This window comes from Eptesicus fuscus, chromosome 3, assembly GCF_027574615.1.
Source record: "Eptesicus fuscus isolate TK198812 chromosome 3, DD_ASM_mEF_20220401, whole genome shotgun sequence".
NCBI lineage: Eukaryota > Metazoa > Chordata > Mammalia > Chiroptera > Vespertilionidae > Eptesicus > Eptesicus fuscus.
Genome location: NC_072475.1, coordinates 6,496,101 through 6,516,110, shown reverse-complemented (window position 1 = coordinate 6,516,110; position 20,010 = coordinate 6,496,101). Strand labels below are relative to the sequence as shown.

The 20,010-nt window shown below is 57.6% G+C and overlaps 1 protein-coding gene across 2 annotated transcripts in view; it reads left to right on the top strand.

Annotated features, from left to right (window-relative positions):
• TMPRSS2 (transmembrane serine protease 2) overlaps window positions 1-20,010 on the top strand; it is a 30,664-nt gene extending 10,654 nt beyond the window's left edge. For both annotated transcript variants that reach the window (XM_028151885.2, XM_054710771.1), the window contains exons 3-14: window positions 321-543; window positions 2,313-2,399; window positions 3,619-3,738; window positions 8,809-8,935; window positions 10,303-10,413; window positions 13,482-13,525; window positions 14,295-14,466; window positions 16,021-16,196; window positions 17,307-17,402; window positions 17,997-18,139; window positions 18,494-18,646; window positions 19,874-20,010. In XM_028151885.2, coding sequence (XP_028007686.2) covers window positions 321-543; window positions 2,313-2,399; window positions 3,619-3,738; window positions 8,809-8,935; window positions 10,303-10,413; window positions 13,482-13,525; window positions 14,295-14,466; window positions 16,021-16,196; window positions 17,307-17,402; window positions 17,997-18,139; window positions 18,494-18,646; window positions 19,874-19,885 — 1,464 coding nt within the window. In that variant the 3' untranslated portion in view covers window positions 19,886-20,010. The remainder of the gene's footprint in view (window positions 1-320; window positions 544-2,312; window positions 2,400-3,618; window positions 3,739-8,808; window positions 8,936-10,302; window positions 10,414-13,481; window positions 13,526-14,294; window positions 14,467-16,020; window positions 16,197-17,306; window positions 17,403-17,996; window positions 18,140-18,493; window positions 18,647-19,873) is intronic.

Sequence of the window (20,010 nt, the reverse complement as noted above, 5' to 3'; positions counted from 1 at the left end):
GCGAGCGGTTAGGAGCCCGCAGTCCCAGATTGCGAGGGGGATGTCTGACTGCCAGTTTAGGCCCCTGAGGGATGGGTCCTAAACTGGCAGTCGGACATCCCTCGAGGGGTCCCAGTTTGGAGAAGGTGCAGGCCAGGCTGAGAGACGCCCCCCCCCCCCACCCTCCCGTGCATGAATTTCATGCACCAGGCCTCTAGTACCTCAATAAAGAAATGAATATTAATTGAAAACTTGGTTAGCCTTTATCCTAGGTAAGTTTGGCTTTTGGCATAATTAAGGTCATTTAGGGTTGCATATTATTCATCTTTTTTATTGTTTAGGGATTACCACCAGGTGTTGGGCCTTACTACGAAAACTATGGGTACCAGCCCGAAAACCTGTACCCGCCACGGCCCTCTGTGGACCCCAGTGCCTACGCGGTGTATCCAGCTCCCTACTACCCGCCCACGGTGCCCCGGTACGCCCCCAGGGTTCTGACGAACACCTCGACACCTGCCGTCCGCACGCAGCCCAAGTCCCCATCGAGGACACCGTGCACCTCAAGTAGGAACCTGTTTTGCATGTGTTTCCTGTACGGGAACCCACGTTTGGGGTCGGCCTTCTCTAGTGGGCTCTCCGCTCCCATCCGCTCTGTGGCCATCTCTCCTCGGCCTGGGGCCGGGCTGTGTAACATGCCTTCCCCCTCACCCTTCGCCCTGCCCTTCCTGGTGCCAGCTGCCAGGTGTCACCTTCTGGCCCCGGGCCTCTCAGAGTACCAGGGATATTCTTGGACTCAGTGACTCTGTTTGCCGGAGCCACAGCCATCGGTGGTATTTCACATTGAAGCACAATGTGGACACATCTGACAGGTTAGGTTTTGGAGAACGAGGGTCAACAAGCTGAGGTGCAAACAGTTGACACCAGACACAGTCGGGCTGAATCAACACTAGACTGAGTTAAAGGGACAGTCAGTTATAATTAAACTCAACAGCACATGCAGTTGCAAACAGCACTCTGGACCGAGCAGACACTGATTCCAATGCGCTTGACCACCCAAAGCTACAACCAGGGCTGCCACTGCCCGCACGCTCCTAGCGAGAGCTGGGCAGCGGGCCCGCCGCACACTCGAGAGGTCAAGCCTACCCAGTTTAATATTCCGTGACTCGCCGGGCAAGCGGTGTTTTTCTTAGATAAAATGACACACATGGAAGTCGCCCAAGGGAAATGATTATCCTCGGCCAATGGGGAGGACTGGCTATTTGGAATTTCCCCAGAGAGAGCGGCCTCTTTCACTCCCCTCTGCCTGCCCCAGACGTAATCCCTGTCGGCGAGTGGTGATAAGGTGGCAGGGTGGCCCTTGGTGCTCCTGGACCAGTGACCTTGACCTCACCTGGGAGCCTGTTAAAGCTGCACAGTCAGGCCTCCCTCTCGCCATCTGCCTGGTGGTTACCAGGCTCCCCAGGTGATCCTAAGCCAGTCACAGTTCACAAGTTTGAGAGCAGACTGTGGAATTCGCAGAATGTGATAACAAAACAAAAAGCAGGAGGCGTGGCTTTGAGCCCTGGTCCGATGGGTCAGCTCGATGGGTCAGCTCCGGCCTCCGCTCCAGAGCTGCACTTGCCTGACGGACTTCCAGAAGCGCTGATGTGTGCCTCTGGGTGCACCGGGCCTCCCCACGCCGCTCCCTCCCCAGCCCGGTGTCCTCCTGAATAAACTAAGGGGGTCGGAGGGTCTGTCACCCTCCCCTCCACCTCTCCACCTTCCTTCCAACCAAAGCTCCCCATAGGAATTGTGGGGTGGGGGTGTGGCCCCGTCCGCGGAACCTTTGCACAACTTCTGGCTTATGCCCTGTCCTACAATGGCACATCAGTTTGTTTTGACTAGAGAGCATTGGTTTCCTTTTCCAAAGTCTTTTTTTTTTTTTTAAATATGTTTTATTGATTTCAGAGAGGGAGAGGGAGAGAGACAGAAACTTCAGTGATGAGAGAGAATGATTGACTGGCCGCCGCCCCCTGTGAAAAAAGCTCCTGGGATTGTTGAATTTCGAGTCCCGCAGGGTGCCTTGGCAGGGCCAGACCCAATGGTTTCGGGGGTCTTACACGGCCCGTGGGCGGACGTCCCCAGCCCTGCTTCCCGTCGTGGCTTTCTGCTCTAGCATACGGTTAGTGCTGTGGACCAAGCCAGACCTCCCAGGGTATGCGTTTAAAAGTCTCATTTTGAGTGCCTAAGGAATTATTTCCCGATGTGCGGTATTATAAAGGTAATGGATAACGTCTGAGACCGTGACTTCGAAAAGCCTCCGCAGTGACTGTGCGCTTGTCTCTTTTTCCCAGAGACGAAGAAAGTGCTGTGCATCACGGTGGCCCTGGTGGCCGTCCTCGCCGGCGCGGTGGCGGCCGCTCTCCTGCTCTGGAAGTTCAGTAAGTGGGGAGCAGCCCCGACGCCCGAGGGCGCGGTTGAGGCCAGGCGCTGGGTGCTCGGCTGGCACTGGGGCTGGGCGCTGGGCTGGGTGCTGGGGTGGTGGGGCCTGGCGCTGGGTGCTGGGGCTGGCGCTGGGTGCTGGCTGGGCCTGTGTGCTCAGCTGACACTGGGTGCTGGGGCTGGCCTGGGGGGCTGGGGCTGGGGCTGGGCTGGGGCTGGTGCTGGGGGCTGGGTGTGGGGCTGGCGCTGGGTGCTCAGCTGACACTGGGTGCTGGGGCTGGCGCTGGGTGCTGGGGCTGACACTGGGTGCTGGGGCTGGCACTGAGTGTGAGGCTGGCCCTGGGTGCTAAGCATCTGTGGCCCTGCTCTCTGGGCTGGGCTCCCTCCCTCAGCCCTTCCTGCAGTTTCCCTCCTACACAGCGAGCTGCTTCTCTTTGCTTCCGCTCAGCCGTGGCGATGCTTGGATAACCACTCTGGGAAGCAGGCAGCCTCCTTGTCGGGGTTGCGTGCTTCCTCCTAATCTGAGGGTGGTCACAGCCCCGTGCCATTTCCGTGGTGTTGACATTCCAAGTGTACCCAGTGGTTCGGGCCACTAGGTGCCACCTGGCACTCTGAGGCAGGCTCCCGCCTTGGGGCCCCGCCTGGTGCCCGGTAACAGTGGTGGCTGCAGGCCGGCCTGCCCTCCTCCTGCCGCCAGGCCTTTCCCAGCAGCCGCGGGCCCGGGGAGCCACCTGTGGGGCAGAGAGGGCGTGAAGCCTGCCCAAGTCCAAGGCCGGGAGCCATTCCTCTGCGAGGAGCGTGACTAGGGTTCTGCCTTGCTGGCCTGCAGCCCTGTTTCCTTTGCTTTTTTTAAGGATTTTTGTTGTGTGTTTTTTTTTAATTTTTATCCATTGATTTGAGAGAGAAAAAGAAATATCAATTTGTTGTTCCACTCATTTATGCATTCATCGGTTGATTCCTGCATGTGCCCTGGCTGGGGACTGAACCTGCAACCTTGGCCTATCGGGACGACGCTCTCACCTACGGAGCTATCCGGCCTGGGCTGCAGCCCCGTGTTCTTTGCTGTGCTGCAGCTAGGACACGTCCCCTCCTTATTAAATGAAGGGGGACAGGTTCTTCCCCTTCGTTGCGTGGGGTGGATGGCACTCTGTGGTGGGCGAGAGGCAGGAACCTTGGTTCCTGAGCCTGACGGGTGTCTCCCTCCCATTCCTCTGCAAGTGGAGAACAGGTGCATGGCGTCGGGGATGGAGTGTGGCTCCTCGGGGACCTGTGTCAGCGCCTCTCTCTGGTGCGACGGGATCCTGCACTGTCCCAGCGGGGAGGACGAGAACCAGTGCGGTGAGTGGGAAGCTGCACGTGGCCGGGGGCTGGGCGCCGGGGTCCACCGTGTCCGGGGTCCACCGTGTCCGGGGTCCACCGTGTCCGGGGTCCACCGTGTCCGGGGTCCACCGTGTCCGGGGTCCACCGTGTCCGGGGTCCACCGTGTCCGGGGTCCACCGTGTCCGGGGTTCACTGTGTCCGGGGCATGATGGTTGCATTCCATCATGAGTCCCTTCCTGGAGCCTTGGGTTAACCCCGATTTCCAGAAGAGGAGACAGGGTCCGAGGGGGTGTGCTCCTCACTCTGCATCACACAGCCGTGGGAGGGGCATGACAGGGCCAGTCCCCATGACAGGGGACACGCCCACTCCCACCTGCCGCAGATGTCCCACACGGCAGTAAAAGTGAGCAACCGTGCGCGATGTGGAGCTGAGCGCACTGTGTTTTGGTGGCTGTGAGAGGGCGGTGGGGCTTGGCTACCGGAGTTGGGCTAACGTCACTGGTACCCAGCCCAGAGTAAAAGGCTGGTCCTCTGAGCTGGTCACGCTTCATGCAGTGCACGCCGGGAAAAAGTGCACCCTGGTCATCCCCCTGCCCCGTGGCCTCCTCGCAAGCTTCCCTTCCTGCTCGTCCTCGCTTCCACGTAGACACACCATGTATGTACACATACACACACATGCCTCGGCCCTGGGCTGGCCTCAGCCGCCGCATCGTCACCTGTGTCTGCAGGCGAAGGCCTCTTTGCCGGGAGCTCCCGGTCGGGGCGCATTTGCGCTGGCAAGTGGCTCACGCACGCTTCAAACTTGGGACAGAGCGCCTGCCTCTGTTAGCGCTGGTGTTTGTCACCAGTTTCTTATGTAAACGGGGGTGTTTGCGAGGCTGAGTGGAGGGTGGTGAAGATTCCGGGGAGAATGGCTTTTGATATTTCCCATGTGCATGTGCGAGACACACTTGTGTTACCTGGACAGTCTCTTCCTCGCTCTCCTTTAACATGTAAGTTGTATGTATTTAAATACTGCAGAGTTAATATACTCAAGTGGATCAGAATTCAGGAAGTACCAAAGGGTATGCAGTGAGAGATTTCATCCCCCGACTCTGCTTACACACACACATTCATACACCAACTCACACACCACACACACTCTCATGTATGCACACCACTATACAAACGTACATGCACACACACACTCTCACATAGACACACCACATATACACACTCTCATGTACACACATCAAATGTACACACACACATGCACACACTCTCATGTAGACGCGCCATGTATGTACACATACACACACATGCCTGCTTACCAGCCAATCATGGTGTTTTTCAGGTGCAACTAATATGACTTTCTTGCTTCTCCTTCAGGAGAGATTTTGCATAAACAAGCACATATTGTTTGCATGTTAAGGCCATTTCCCTGTGGCTGCCATCCAGCCGGCTCCACGTCACTTGCTGACATGCAGCCTGGAATCGGGACTCGACTCCTCCCGTCCCCTCTGCTGCCCAGAGTCCCTGCGCATGGCCGTGCCCTCCATCCCAGTCTCCTCCTGGGGACAGTTAGTCTGCCCCCCATGTGTTGTCACACACATGCGCCAATCACGTGCGCACATCGGGGACCGTTTCCTGCGGTCCCAGAAGTAGACTGCTGGGTCGGAGGGTGTGCATGTGTAATTTGCGAGGTCCTCCTCAATGTGGTTGTGCTGTTACCTAATTTTCATATCAGTTACTCACATAAAACAAAGCAGATGGACGTGACGTGTGTGGTCTGCACTGGAGCAGAACACGCATGCGGTGCGCTTTGAATCCGTCCTCCCCGAGAGGAGGTAATTTTCCTCAGGATGCACGGCTCTGGACAGGAAGACCACCAGTCGCTCATGGAGAATGAGCAGCGAGTGGAGCTTTCTTTCCACGTCAGTTCACTTTCTACGTCCATTGCTGTGCTTTCTGTGAGCATTAAACTATCGTGAGAGAAACAAGAAAACCACTTGAGGTGCCGCTGTCAGCATGCTGGTTTGGACACCTGAGAATTGCTAAGAGGGCAGGAGAAGTGGTCTCACCACCAAAGGAGGGCAGGAAAAATCAGGTGCAGGTATTGGAGATGTTAATCAGCTTGATTGCGGCGATTATTTCACAATGCATATGTACATCAGAAAAACATAAATATATACAACTAGAGGCCTGGTGCACGAAATTCATGCACGGGGAGAGGGGATGTCCCTCAGCCTGGCCTTCAATCCGGGACCCCTCAGGGGTTGTCCAACTGCCATTTTAGGCCCAATCCCGCAGGGATCCCTGTGGGATCGGGCCTAAACTGGCAGTCGGACATACCTCTTGCAATCCGGGACCACTGGCTCCTAACTGCTCGCCTGCCTGCCTGCCTGATTGCCCCTAACCTCTTGCCTGCCTGCCTGATTGCCCATAACCCCTCTGCCTGCCTGATTGCCCCTAACCTCTCTGCCTGCCTTCCTGATCAACCCTAACTGCCTCTGCCTGCCTGATCACCCCTAAACACTCGCCTGCCTGCCTGATTGACCCTAACTGCTCACCTGCCTGACTGATCACCCCTAATCGCCTCTGCCTCAACCCCTGCCACAGCAGCTTCGTAGGGAAGGATGTCTGGAATGATGTCCAGAAGGTCATTCGGCTGTCCAGTCTAATTAGCATATTATGCTTTTATTATTATAGATTGTACACCTTACATATACACAATTTTATTTGTCCGTTCTACCTCAGTAAAGCTGAAACGGATGTCACCATCCTGAAAAAGCACACACCTGCTTGCGATGGGCCCTCGGGTGCGCCCCATCCTCTTTTCCGAGTTAGCACGTGAACGCAGATGGTCGGAAGGGAAAACAAATCCCCCACATTATCCACAAAGCAAGACGGACTGTCTCCCTTACTTTCAACCACGTCAGTGTCCGTTTTACTTTAATTTTGGGAGTAGTTTTAATTCTGGTTACTTTCTAAAAACTGGTAGACTTTATTTTTTGGAGCCGTGTTAGGTGTACAGAAATCGAGCAGAGAGTACAGGGTCCCATCCCCCTCGCAGTTGTCCCCGTTTGTAATGTCCCGAGTTAGGGTGGTACGTGCGTTACAATTGATGAGCCAGTACCCATACGTTATTATTAACTACAGTCCTGTGATTGCAGTCGGGTGTGTAATGTGTTTACATTTGGACAGTGGGTTTGGACAGGTGTATAATGACGTGTCTCGATTTTTGAAGCGTCATACCCAGCAATTTCACTGTCCTAAACATCCTCTCTGCCCCACCTGCTCATCCCTCCCCCAGCGCCAGGCAGCCACTGGTCCTTTCACTGTCTCCACGGTTTTGCCTTTTCCAGAATGTCCTATAGTTGGAGTCATACATTATGCGGCCTTTGCGGATCGGCTTCTGTCCCTTAGTAACACCCATTGGAGTTGCCTCCATGTCTTTTCATGGCTTGCTAGCTCATTTCTTTTTAACTCAGAATCATCTTCCATCGTCTGGATGCAGTCCAGTTGGCTTATCCACTCACCTAACACCTGGCACGTGGAACCACTCATCACGCAAACATTGGGCAATAATCGGACCGAGGCTGGAATTTCACGGGGGAATGTCAGTCAGCGTGTCCAGCTAGTCAGGGGCCACAGACGGGAGGCGAGAGTGAGGCCTGAGAATAGCAGGTCCCTCATTTTACACTTTGGGCTCACAGACATCCCCCCAAACCACAGAGTGCCATTTTACATGGCACGGCCACCCGACTTCTCTCCACACAAGATGCTCTTGGAATTCTTTTGTTGTTGTTGTTTTTCAAATGTATTTCTTTGTTGATTTCAGAGAGGAAGGGAGAGGGAGAGAGAGATAGAAACATCAATGATGACAGAGAATCACTGATCGACTGCCTCCTGCACACCCCCCACTGGGGATCAAGCCACAACCCTTGGCTGGAATTGAACACGGATCCTTCAGTCCGCAGGCCGACGCTCTATCCACTAAGCCTGTGGTCGGCAAACTGCGGCTCGCGAGCCACATGCGGCTCTTTGGCCCCTTGAGTGTGGCTCTTTCACAAAAGACCACAGCCTGGGAGAGTCTATTTTGAAGAAGTGGCATTTAGAAGAAGTTTAAGTTTAAAGAATTTGGCTCTCAAAAGAAATTTCCATCGTTGTACTGTTGATATTTGGCTCTGCTGACTAATGAGTTTGCCGACCACTGCACTAAGCCAAATTGGCTAGGGCTGTTCTCAGAATTCTGAATTGTGCTCCCTTCTAGGGAGAGAGAGAGAAAAGAATGGAACTGGGAGTGGCTCACACTGTATTTATAAAGTTTCGTCTCTGTAAACAAAAGAAATGCGGTTTTGGCAAAACATGGATGAATTCAGGGGCAGAGCCTTACACCAGGAACTGGCACATCCCTGGGTGCTCTGCCCGGGCCCAGGGTTTGGGCCAGAGATGGTCACGTGCTGCTCAAAGTGATGATTGAAAGAGCAACTCTCAAAAGTAGTTGTACTGCGATCTAACTCACAGACCATAACCTTTGCCCTTTAAAGCATACAATCCAGTGGTTTTACGTATTCAGAGATGCACAGCCATCCATCGCCGCATCGATTGTGGGGTATTTCTGTCACTTCAGAAGCAAGCCCTACCCTTACCCCTCCCTCACCCCCCAAGCCCTCTGCAGCTTCTATCTCCCTCCGGGCTTTGCTGATTTCCCCTGGACGTTTCCTAGACGTGGATCCAGACGGTGTGTGGCCCTGGGGTCTGGCTTCTGTCACTCAGCAGTGACAGGTCTCACGCTGTCTGCTGTCCGTGTGTCGGTGCTTCCTTCCTTTGGTGGCTGAGGACCCTGTATGGTGCCTCCAGCTGCTGATGGACACTTGGGTTGCCCCGCCTCTGCTGTTGGGAATAGTGCCCCCGGGGAACGTCTGTGCATGGGTTTGGTCTGAGTCCCTGCTTTCAGTTCTGTTGGGTTAAGAGGACGTCTTAGCCGGGAAGGGAGACAGCGGATCCCTCGCGTGTGGCCGGTGTCTGGGAGAGGAACCGGGGGAGGGTGGGGCCAGCGCAGCTGGGACGATTGTCTGAGACTCACGGCCTCTCTCTCCTCTGCAGTGCGCCTCTACGGGCCCAACTTCATCCTGCAGGTGTACTCGTCCCAGAGGAAGTCCTGGCACCCCGTGTGCCGAGACGACTGGAGCGAGAGCTACGGGAGGGCAGCGTGCCAGGACATGGGCTACAGGTGAGTTCGGGCCCCTGGCCTCGCGGCTGGAGCTGGGCACCCTGGTGACAGAGAAAGGCAGAAAGGCCAGTGGTTCTCGCCGCCTCTCCCTGGGCGTGCCAGCCCGTGAACACCACCCGCGTGTCTGCTTCCCAGGACTGCTTTGGGAAGCCAGCAGGCGGCACCGCTGCCCACCACAGCACCCCTGCTCCCCCCCTGTCTGTCTCCGGCCACCCAGCCCTGCCTTGACCTCCATCCACTCCTGGTTACTCAGGACCATCCTGAGCTGAGGTCACCAGGGCCCAGGATGCAGACAGAGGGCCACCCTAGTCGGGGGCTGGGGTTGGGGTGCATGGGGATGGCTGGATGGGGAAGGTCAGCAGGAACAGACCCTGCACGGCCTTCACGGCATGCACGTGGGCGGCAGTGAAGGCCACTGAATGTGGGAGCATTGATCATCAGATATATACGAGAGAGAGCTCCTTCCTGCACGCGGCCACAGGGAAGGAGGGAGAGGAGAAGCGGGTGTCCCCGCCCAGCGAGTCCCAGCCAGGGCTCCCAGAGCACCCCTGGGAAACGCTGGGCCGCCCCCTGCCTCCACGGGGCAAGGCTGTGTGATTTGATGACCACCGTCCCTTGCGTGGGGTGTCCCTGGGTGGCTTCTATGGAATTCCAGGGGGTTCTCTATGTGCCAGGTTTCAAAATGAACCACCACTTGATAGAAACATTGGAAGCTTAGTTAATGAAATACCTCAGTGCCACCCCCACTGCAGGGTTGAAGGGCATAGGGAAGCCCCCGTCACGGCCCGGGGCCTGAATGAATGTGTTTCTATTGGGGCATTTTAACTGCCGTAAATTTTGTGAGGCCGCAATGTACGTACACATCCCCCTTCTCGTTTCTTTGGTCTAACCCAGTGGTCGGCAAACCGCAGCTCGCGAGCCACCTGCGGCTCTTTGGCCCCTTGAGTGTGGCTCGGCTTAGAACCACTTCTTCATAATAGACTCGCCCAGGCGAAAACCGACTTCCGCGCATGGGCCACGAAGTTTCAATTGCACTGCACGTGCCCGCCCGCACGTGGTATTTTGTGGAAGAGCCACACTCAAGGGGCCAAAGAGCCGCATGTGGCTCGCGAGCCGCAGTTTGCCAACCACGGGCCTAACCCAAACTAGATTGGAAACACCACCGGTGGGGGACTTTGCCCGACCTTCAGGGTATCGGGTCCAAAGAGGCTTATACCAGTCCCTGGTGCATAGTTTGTGAGGCTGGTTTCCAACGTGCTAAGGCGTCCCTCGTCACCTAAATGTCATGCCAGGGGAGTGTTAGCACGGGGTTTGTAATCGCTTACGGCTTAGCCATCGTTTTGAATGCGATGTTCTGTCTGTTTCAGGAATAGTTTTTATTCCAGCCAGGGCATAGCGGATGACAGCGGGGCCACCAGCTTCATGAAGCTGAACATCAGCGCCGGCAACACCGACCTCTACAAGAAGCTCTACCACAGGTGTGTGGTGCTTGCCGCTCCCCTTTGAAACATTTAGAATGAGAACCACGGGGGGGGACGGGTATCGGGGCAACACCGGCCCGGGTCTGACTTCTGAGCTGCGATCGCGGGTTGGGCTGATTCTCATTGCAGGGAGCATGGACGCTGGGCAGGACCGCCTGCCCCGAGCAGCTCTGGGTTCATTCCGGGGAAGGTTTATGTGCCGTGGGGTGGTGCCCTGTGCCCTCTGCGCTATCAGATGGCATTGCAAAGCTGAACGTCCACACTCGTTTCTTCACTATCGGGATACTAGAGCTGACCCTACTGTGCGCGTCAGGGGAGGTCTCTGGAAACGAAGACAGCGCCTTGGGTCCCTGCAGGGTGACCAACCCTGCTTGCCTGGCACTTGGCTGGTTTTAGCGCTGACGTCCTGCTTCCAGGAATCCCCGCAGCCCCAGCCCCAGGCAGCCGGATGGTTGGTCCCGGCCTTAAGCCCGGGATCACAGGATGCCCTGGGGGGGGGGGCCGGGACGCAGCAGCTCGCTTCAGCCATCATTTCCTGTTCCGCCAGGCTGACTGGCAGCCCTGGGTGGGTCACAGTGTGCCCTGTGGGTGGTAATGAACCCAAACGCCAGGTCACATGATCCCAGGTCACATGATCGACAGCTTAGCTGGTTAGGAAGGTGGGGGAGGGGTGGGCGGAGCTACGCGATTTGCTTGGCGTGCATTTAAAATGTTGACTGTGTCCCCAGGCTGGTCATTGTCTGAATGCCCTTTAATGTGAGACACAGTGTCCTTTGTGAAAAGCCTCCCCCAGCTGCCAGGTCCGTCCCTCCGCCCAGGTGTTAGCCAGCCACCACCTCCCGCGGGCCAGGTGCTGTTGCAGGGAAGGATGGCTTAATCACACTGTCCCTCTGTCCCGTGAGTGGGAGGCCGGAAGCAGGTGTGCATTCCTGGTGGCCGCTGGCTGAGGTGTCTGGGGGGCCGACTTCCTCTGGAGCCCGGCTGTCCCTGGGAATGTGACAGGGTGCGCCCAGGAGGCGGGCTGGGCCCGGCCAGGTGTGCCCGTCAAAACAGGGACTGCGGTCTGCCCGCCAGGGAAGCCAAACACAGCTGCCCGGGCCCTTTGCACATGCTGAGTGCTGCCTTGTGCCCCTGGGTGACCGAGGATGGCGCTGATGGGGCTGAGCCGGGGGGGGAGCTGCCCCCTCACCTCTGTGAGCCTTGGGAGCTCAGGAGGGCCGCGGCCTTGGAGGGGAGAGAGAAGCATTGGCCTGGCTCTCGCCATCTCTGCGTGGCGGGGGTGGGAGGACTTCCCTTTTGCTCCCAGAAGCTGCCCTTTGTTATTGTGGACGAAAAAGGGGCGCATACTACACCCCAGGAGCTCAGGGGAGGCCTGTGTGGCGGCCTTGCAAACTCAGACTGGAGTAACCGCATAGGATGGTCGGGAATGAAAATTCCTGACCAAGGTGAGCCATGGCGGTAGTCACCTCCTAGGCCGGCATTCTTCTTTGACAAAGGTCAGTCTTTGCCTTCACTGAGCCTGTCTGTTGTCTTTTTTTGCATCTACAATAACATAATTGATAACCTACCTTTGGAATATCTAAGTAATTTCCTCCCCCTCCCCCCTCAAAGCACGGTCGGAGTGGAAACCACAGACCCCTCATTGTTATACCATGTTAATTGCTAACTGTTAGCTATCCTGTACCCAATTCTGTAGAAGAAGCACGTGTCCATCATTTCACTTTTTATCCAATCCCAGAGGTTTCCTGGCTTTGCTTTCTCCCGCCTCCCTAATCTATCACCAGTGGCTTTCATGTCACCCGCTATGTCTCCTCCTTCGGGTGTAATATATAAAATAAGCAAAATCCATTGCGATTTTGCTTCCGAGCAGTGGTCACCAGTTTGGCTCCAGAGAACTCATAAAAAAAAATCCGTGCAGGTTTGGGCATTTCTTACGTTGTCGGTCTTACATCTGAGCCGCTCGTGGGGCCCGGAGTGGCTGCAGCGAGCCCGGAGGCTGATGGCTGCACAGCCGGATTCCATTCTTAGAAAACACCTTTTCGTGGGAATGTGCTTCTCGGCGTTGCCAGTGTCCCTCAGCCAGGACCCCCGGGACACGCCGTAGTCCTTGGCACGTGGGTCGTGTGGCCAGGAAGGTGTTGTAAGCGGCTTACAGGGTTCGGGCTTGTGTTGGGTCTTTTTGGGGAAGATTCGAAGAAGCAGGGGTGGGCTCTGGATTGGATGCTGGCAGGAGCCGAGGGTGATTCTTGGATTGGCATCTCGGCACGTTTTTCCTAGAAGGTGGGTGGCATGAAGCCAGGCTACCCCAGGGCTGGCATAGAAGCTGCCGTCACTCACAGTAGAGGGTCCCTGGTGGGGACCAGGCTCGTGGTGTCTGCTCTGTGCGGTGGGCTTGTGTGCTGTCCTTCAGGAGCAGGGGGCTGGCCCGGTGTTGGTCTCTGTGGTTGTTTGTCGTGGACCGTGGCCACTTTGAAGGCCCGGATGTCGAGGCTGCTTCCCTCCTCCTCAGCATTTAGGAGGAACACTCGCTGTACACCAGGACGCATCGGTTACCTCTTTTTCACCTGTAACCTCAAATGTTTACCTTCCAAACCAGTAACTCTTTTTTTTTTTCTTCTGCTCCCGGACAAATAATTGCTTGTATTGTTTTCGGTGTGATAAATGTGAAGCAGTCACAGAAAACCAAAGTTTACAAATGGCTCCCTTAAAAAAGTAGAGGCCGGTTTAAATTCCCAGAATAAACATAATGGCCCATGTTGCTGCATGCTTACCCTCAAAGCCATCCTATGGGTTGGTGCTGTTATTAGCCCATTCTGCAGATGGGGAAACCGAGGCACGGGGGTTAAGCAACTCGCGCAAGGTCACGCAGCTGGGGTTTGACCCACTCTCGGTGTCTGCTCTTCACTGTCCTCTAAATGGATGTCCTTTCCTGATTCAAGCCTTCAGTCGCGGACCCCTCTATGTCTGCGGAGGCAGGGGAGTGAGCACGTGGGAAAACACTCTAAGTATTGTGAGAGGCAAATGGCTCATCCATGGTGACCACCGCTGTCTTTCTTCTCTCGTAGCGATGTCTGTTCTTCAAAAACAGTGGTTTCCTTACGCTGTATAGGTAAGTGAGCCTTGGTTTCCCCTGTGGTCCTGTATTTTCGGAAACAGATCCCCTGTGTCTGGGAAGGTGGAGAGAGAAGGAGGCCCCTCTCGAGCCCCTGCCCCTGCTGTGTCTGGATTACTTCTGCTTGCAAACCTCTTAGCAGCAGGGAAGGCTCGGCCCTGCGCTCCGCTCGGGGACGCCCCGTCCCGTTCCTTTAGGGGCTCTCGGTCCTGGAGCTCAGTTTCTCTGATGGAGGGGCCGAGACTAGCACATGCTCCCAGGGGTCCTGGCAGTAGCTTCCCAGCCCCCCTGGGCTCAAGCTTCTTTAGGTACCAAGGGAGCAAGGTGCCCGCCCCGCCCTCCGGCCCCGCCAGCACCGGGTGGGCAGGTGACCAGCACACAGGCGGAATCGCTCCTTCACTTTGTTCTATGGTCTTGGGCCCCTGAGCATTCAATCCCTCTAGGGCTCAGGAGATCCAGGGCCTTTGTCACTCATGCCCCACGCTGGGTGTCTGGAATCACAGTGGCAAAGAGGTGCATGGAGGGGGTGGGGGAATCTCAGGGTTACTGGGGTGTCTCTCATCCCTCCAACCTAAAAGAGACCAGGCCATGTTCTCCAAAAGTCAGACCCCAAACAACCTGGAATGAGAGGTGGGAATCGTCCACCAGCCTGGCAGGGCCTTGGGGACGGACATGGTCTGGGCGCATGCTGCACGGGTGGGTATCGGGGTGCAGGGTGGCCCGGATCCTGCTCACTGGCCTGCTCTGTTGTGCTTGTCGCTTCCAGAGTGCGGGGTCAACTCGAAGATGGGCCGCCAGAGTCGGATCGTGGGCGGATCGAGTGCTGCCCTGGGGGACTGGCCCTGGCAGGTCAGCCTGCATGTGCAGGGCGTCCACGTCTGTGGAGGCTCCATTATCACCCCCGAGTGGATCGTGACGGCCGCCCACTGCGTGGAAGAGTATGTTCACGGGGGAAGCGGGCTCCTGGGTGGGGAGGTGGCTCTGTGGCCACGTGACCTTGAGCGAAGTCTTTGGACCTCTTCAAGCTCCAGTTTCCTCGTGTATAAGTGGGGCTGTAAGGGCGCCCCCTCCATCCCTGGGAGGGTCAGATGAGCCACCGCATGTGCTGCCTGTGGCCACGCCCATCCCTCAGCAGGCGTGCACTGGGCATCCACGGAAGGCAGGATTCTGGGAGCAAGGACACAGGATCGGGCTGGGGTGTCACTGGCCTCTCCTGCCTCGTGGGAGCTCTGGTCTCTGGACGATCGTCCTGGGAGAGGCCACACTCAGACACACTCGGGGATCGCACACTGCCCTGCCGGAAGGTTCCCTGTGGCCTCACACAGGTTCCCACAGCCGGGTGGGAGGGGCAAGCGGAAGGCATCATTTATAGCATTAGCTTTTGTGGAAGATACTGTCCCCTCTCCCCCTTTTTTTCTTAAACATAGAGTTGTTGCTGTTGTTTTTAATATATCTTTATTGACTTCAGAGAGGAAGGGAGAGGGAGAGAGAGAAACATCAATGATGAGAGAGAACCATTGATCAGCTGTCTCCTACACGCCCCCTACTGGGGATCGAGCCCACAACCCGGGCATGTGTTCTTGACCAGAATTGAACCTGGGAGCCTTCAGTCTGCAGGCCAACGCTCTATCCACTGAGCCACACCGGCTAGGGCTTAAACATGGAGTTTTTTGCTCACATGTCGGTTTTGGAGAAAAACTCACTCATCAGAGCTATTTTCTGGTTTAGAGTGAGGCTGGGCCTGGCTCGGTTGTGTGGCCTCGGGCGGTGCACGCGAGGTGTCTACACATGACAGGTGTGTGGAAACACCTAGGTCAGTGATGACGAACCTATGACACGTGTGTCAGCACTGACACGCGTAGCCATTTCTGATGACACGCGGCCACATGCCGAGGATGAAACATTTGCTGCTCCTGAGGATGAAACATTTGCGACTAGAGTCTTGGAGTTAGTTTTTTCCTCAAAGTGACACACTGCCCGAGTTATGCTCAGTTTTTTTGGCGAAGTTTGACACAACAAGCTCAAAAGGTTGTCCATCACTGGCCTAGATAAAGGTGAGGGCTAGAGACCCAGAGGCTATTCGTCACTGCTCCTTCATAAAGCACCTACTGAGTGTCAGGAAACCCCTAGCACATCCGGGGTAGGTAAGACCCGGTCCTGCCAGAAACGAAGTTTAAAACCTCAGAGAGGCAGGTAGGCCCAAGACACAGGGTTCTCGGAATTTCGAGGGTCCGTGGGCTGCTGCCGGAGCCCCCGGGGCACAGGGCTCAGCCAGGAGGCAGAGCGGGGGCTGGAAGGCGGGAAGGTGTGCAGGTGGGGCGGGGCCGAGGCGGGGGCTGGGGAGGCCCTGCCCCTGCTGGCCAGTCTCGCCGGCTTTGGTGGTCCTGTCACCCCCCGGGGACGCGTGCCTCCAGCATGAGTTCTGCTCAGCGAATGAGGGTTTCGCGTTTGCGGCTCTGAGATGCTGAGCGGTGTTCACCTCTGCCCCCCAGGCCTCTGAACAACCCCCGGTACTGGATGGCCTTTGCGGGAATTTTGAGACAGTCTGCCATGTTCTACGGAAACGCGTACCGAGTGGGCAAAGTGATTTCTCACCCGCACTACGACTCCAAGACCAAGAACAATGACATCGCTCTGATGAAGCTGCAGACGCCGCTGACCTTTAACGGTACCCACCTCCACCGGCGGGGCGCGGGGCGTGTGCGTGTGAGCCCTCTGACCGCGGCCGGAGGAGAGGCTGGCTGGAAATAAAGCCTGGGCCGTGGTCCACGGAAGGCAGGGGTGGCGGGCCGAGGGGTGGCCGACAGGAACGTGCTCGGCAGAAGCCAGGTCACCTGGAAACGTGCCGTGTGTGTAGAGGGGAGCAGTGACCACCACACTTGCCTCCACGTCGGGGGGCAAGTTGACCAATACGGGAGCGTGTGGAAGGGGTTCCACCCCAGCACGTAGGCATCGGGGACCGGCAGGGTTTTTATTTTTTTTGAGGGGGTATGCACTGTGGGGCCCTCAGCAGCACCGGGCCCCTGCCCCTGCCCCCTAGATGCCAGGAGCTGCCTCGGTGGTGCAGGCAAAGGGGTCCCCAGACATCCTCAGATGCTCCTTGGGGCAGCGTCACCGCCTGTGAGGCCAACTGCTCTCTGACTTGTAAAGATGCTTTCGTTCTCCACGTTATTCTGGAAATAAAATGCTTTAACGTATTAACAACTTAAAAGGATATGAAAGCAAACCAACATGCGTTCCCTGCACTGCTTAGTTGGGCCCCATCTGGTCCATCCAAGGGCCCAGAGCCCTCTAGCGCCCCCTCCCCCTCCCCTTCCTCCTTCCCCCGAGCAGAAGACACAGAACCACATCCCTGCCCTCCAGGGGCTTGCCTTCAAGTCAGGAAACAGCGCAGGCGGCGGGTCCAGCACGGCCCCAGGAGCTAGAAGTGCCCGCCAGCCTCCTGGCCACAGCCACGGCCACGGTCTGTTTGTCTCACCGTCCGTCACTTGGAGACACTGTATTTTTCATTTCCGTTTTTTGAAGATTTCGTTTGAAGAAAAGTTAAAGTGTGTGTTTTGAAACAGAGCTAGCCAACCATCCCGCTTGTGAGTCGCACAACTTCCAGGGGCGAGCGTCCTGCCCCTGGGAAGGAGGGCGCCCGCCGGGGCAGAAGGCGGGGCACCAGGACCCGCTGGCACCCGCGCTTTCCTCGGGCAGGATGGCCCCGCCGCGTGCACACGGGGAAGGGCCGGAGGAAGACCAGACGAGCTCACGGTGCTTTTCCTTCTTGAAACAGACCACGTGAAACCGGTGTGTCTGCCCAACCCGGGCATGATGCTGGAGCCCAGGCAGGCCTGCTGGATCTCCGGGTGGGGGGCCACCTACGAGAAAGGTGAGGTCCGGGGCACGCGCGTCTGCAGTCCGTGAGCACGGCCCCGGGTGTGCAGCGGGAGGCCCGGGTTTCCATCCCGGGTCTGCTCCCGAGGGGTGGGTGACTGTGGGCAGTTCGCGCAGGCTTTGGGCCTCAGTTTGACGAGTGTAGGGAGGAGGGTGTGGGGTGGAGAAAAGCCCGTTTGTTTACGGAGGGAGACAGGAGCTCCTGGCCGGCGGGGGGTCATCGGAGAAGAGGGAGCGATGACGGGTGGGGGGGGGCAGGGTGAGCCCACAGAACCAAGTCGCTGAGTGATGGCGAGGGCGATTCTGGAACATGGGGCGGGGGGGGGGAGGGGAAGGCGGAGTGGGGGTTCCCTGGCTCCAGGGTCAGGAAGTCTTCCCCCTGAAACCAAAACCTAGAGCTGCACGAAGCGCAGACCGGCCAGCTGCAGGGGTGACCCAGGTTCCCCGGGAGGCGGCTTGGGAGGCGGAAGGAGGGAGGGGCGGGGCAGGGCCACCAGTCTGTCCGCTGTGGCCTGTCTCCAGGAGGGGATCCGCCCCTCCTATGGGAGCCGCGGGCGGCACTGATGGGCGATGACCTGGTCTGTCTCAGGGAAGACGTCGGACATGCTGAACGCCGCCATGGTGCCCCTCATCGAGCCCGCGCAGTGTAACAGCAGATACGTCTACAACAACCTGGTCACGCCCGCCATGGTCTGCGCCGGCTACCTGCGGGGCGGCGTCGACTCCTGCCAGGTGTTTGCCCCTCCTGCCCTTGCCCACCCCGCTGAGCCCATGAGCCCCGTTCTCCCGGCTGAGAGAGAAGGGCCCATGTCCCCGGGATACAGGGTTTCATATTAGCGAAGGGTCCACGGAACAGAAAGAAGTATCGGACCGTTTTAAAATGCAGACACCAATGGACTTGGTAACTCTTAGCTCATCTACACTAAAATGCATCGCTGGTGCAGTCGCTCTTGGGGATTCTATTACTCTTGCCTATTGGAGGAGAAATGACGCCCACACACCCACTGAGACCCCCACCCTCTGTGCCAGGTCATGGTGTGGGCGGCGGTGGCTTGACGTCTGCTCTGTTGCGTGCTTGTCCCCCAGGGCGACAGTGGCGGCCCGCTGGTCACGCTGAAAAGCAGCATCTGGTGGCTGATTGGGGACACGAGCTGGGGGTCCGGCTGCGCCAAGGCGAACAGGCCAGGCGTGTACGGGAACGTGACAATGTTTACAGACTGGATCTACCGACAAATGAAGGTGATTTCCTTGTCCCTCTGGCTCAGAGCTCAGACACGTGTCACAGCCCAGGTGTCTATGAGCTGTGGTCCCGCTGTGGGGAGCTGAGGGCCGCCCAGATGGCCCTGCCCCCCAATTCCTCCCCCCCGCCCCTGTGTCCACCCGTCCTTGCTGGGGGCCTCACTTGCATGCCGCCCAGTGGGCGTGGATGCAGCATCGGGCTCAGCGGGCAGGGCTCTGCTGACCACAGTCCTGGCTCAGCTGGCTCCACCCAGACTTTGGTGCCGGCAGAGAGCACAGGGACGCAAATTAGCCAGTGGAGTCGGGACAGTGCCCTGTCCTTTTCTGGGCCATCGAGTGCACCCCAGGCAGGTCCCCAAGTCCGGGGGTGGGGGAGCATCTGGGGCTCTCTGGTGCACACAGAGGCGGGGAAGACGGGAGGTCCCAGGGGCTCCCTGCCATCCTGCCCTCGGGACTCGGGGCCTGACCACGCTGCTCAGCGGAGACCTCTTCCCTGGCGCTGCCCGGATCCCGGGCGAGAGCCAGGTCCCTCTCCATCCCAGGGCCCCTGCCAGGGCGGGGCTGCCGGTGAGAGTATTTTCACGTTGTGTCCTCCCAAGTCTCCAGTCTGGGGAGGGGGACAGGACCCGAAGGCATTGTCTGACGTGTCCCCCACAGCAGCTGGCCAGTCCGCACCCCGCAGAGCGCCGGGTGCTGGAATAGGCACCCGGATGTCCTGTTGGGGGCTGCCCGGTGGAGGGAAGCGGGTGGGGCTCGGCGGGGAGCCAGGCCCAGGGGTGGACCGTCTGCCCGGTCTGTGAGAGAGCAAACCGCACGGGTGTTCAGGGCATGGCCAGGGCTCAGCCCCGGAGCAGCAGGTGGAAGGCTGGGTGCAGGAGAGGCCACGGCAGGGAGCCAGGCGGTTGGACACTGATGTCTCTCAGTGGCCGTGTGGAGCGAGGTTTCCCAGCCAAGGCCTGTGTCCCGGCCCTGCTAAGCGGTTTGCTTCCGCACACACCCTGCTCCCCGCTCCCTCCAGGCCTGGGCACACCTGGTCCTCAGCCCAGCTGCCCGCCGCCACGGTCAGCTCACTCCTTGACCTTCGTGCCGTGGGGAAACCACATCCCTTTGTCCTCCGAGGCTTGCTCAGCTGGTGTATCGGTGCCTTGTCAACCTAGAGCGAGAAAAAAGTTTTCTACCTGTGTTTATCTTAAGGAAATAACATCCTTTCTTTTCCCTTTTGAACAGGCGAACAGCTGATCCGTCCGGCCTCGTCCTCGACGCCGGTCAACAAGAAAGAGCGGGGCTGGTTTCTCATTCCCTGTGCCTGGTGTATGTTAGAGACGATGCAGAGGTCCTTTCATTTTGATTAAACCGTGAACTTG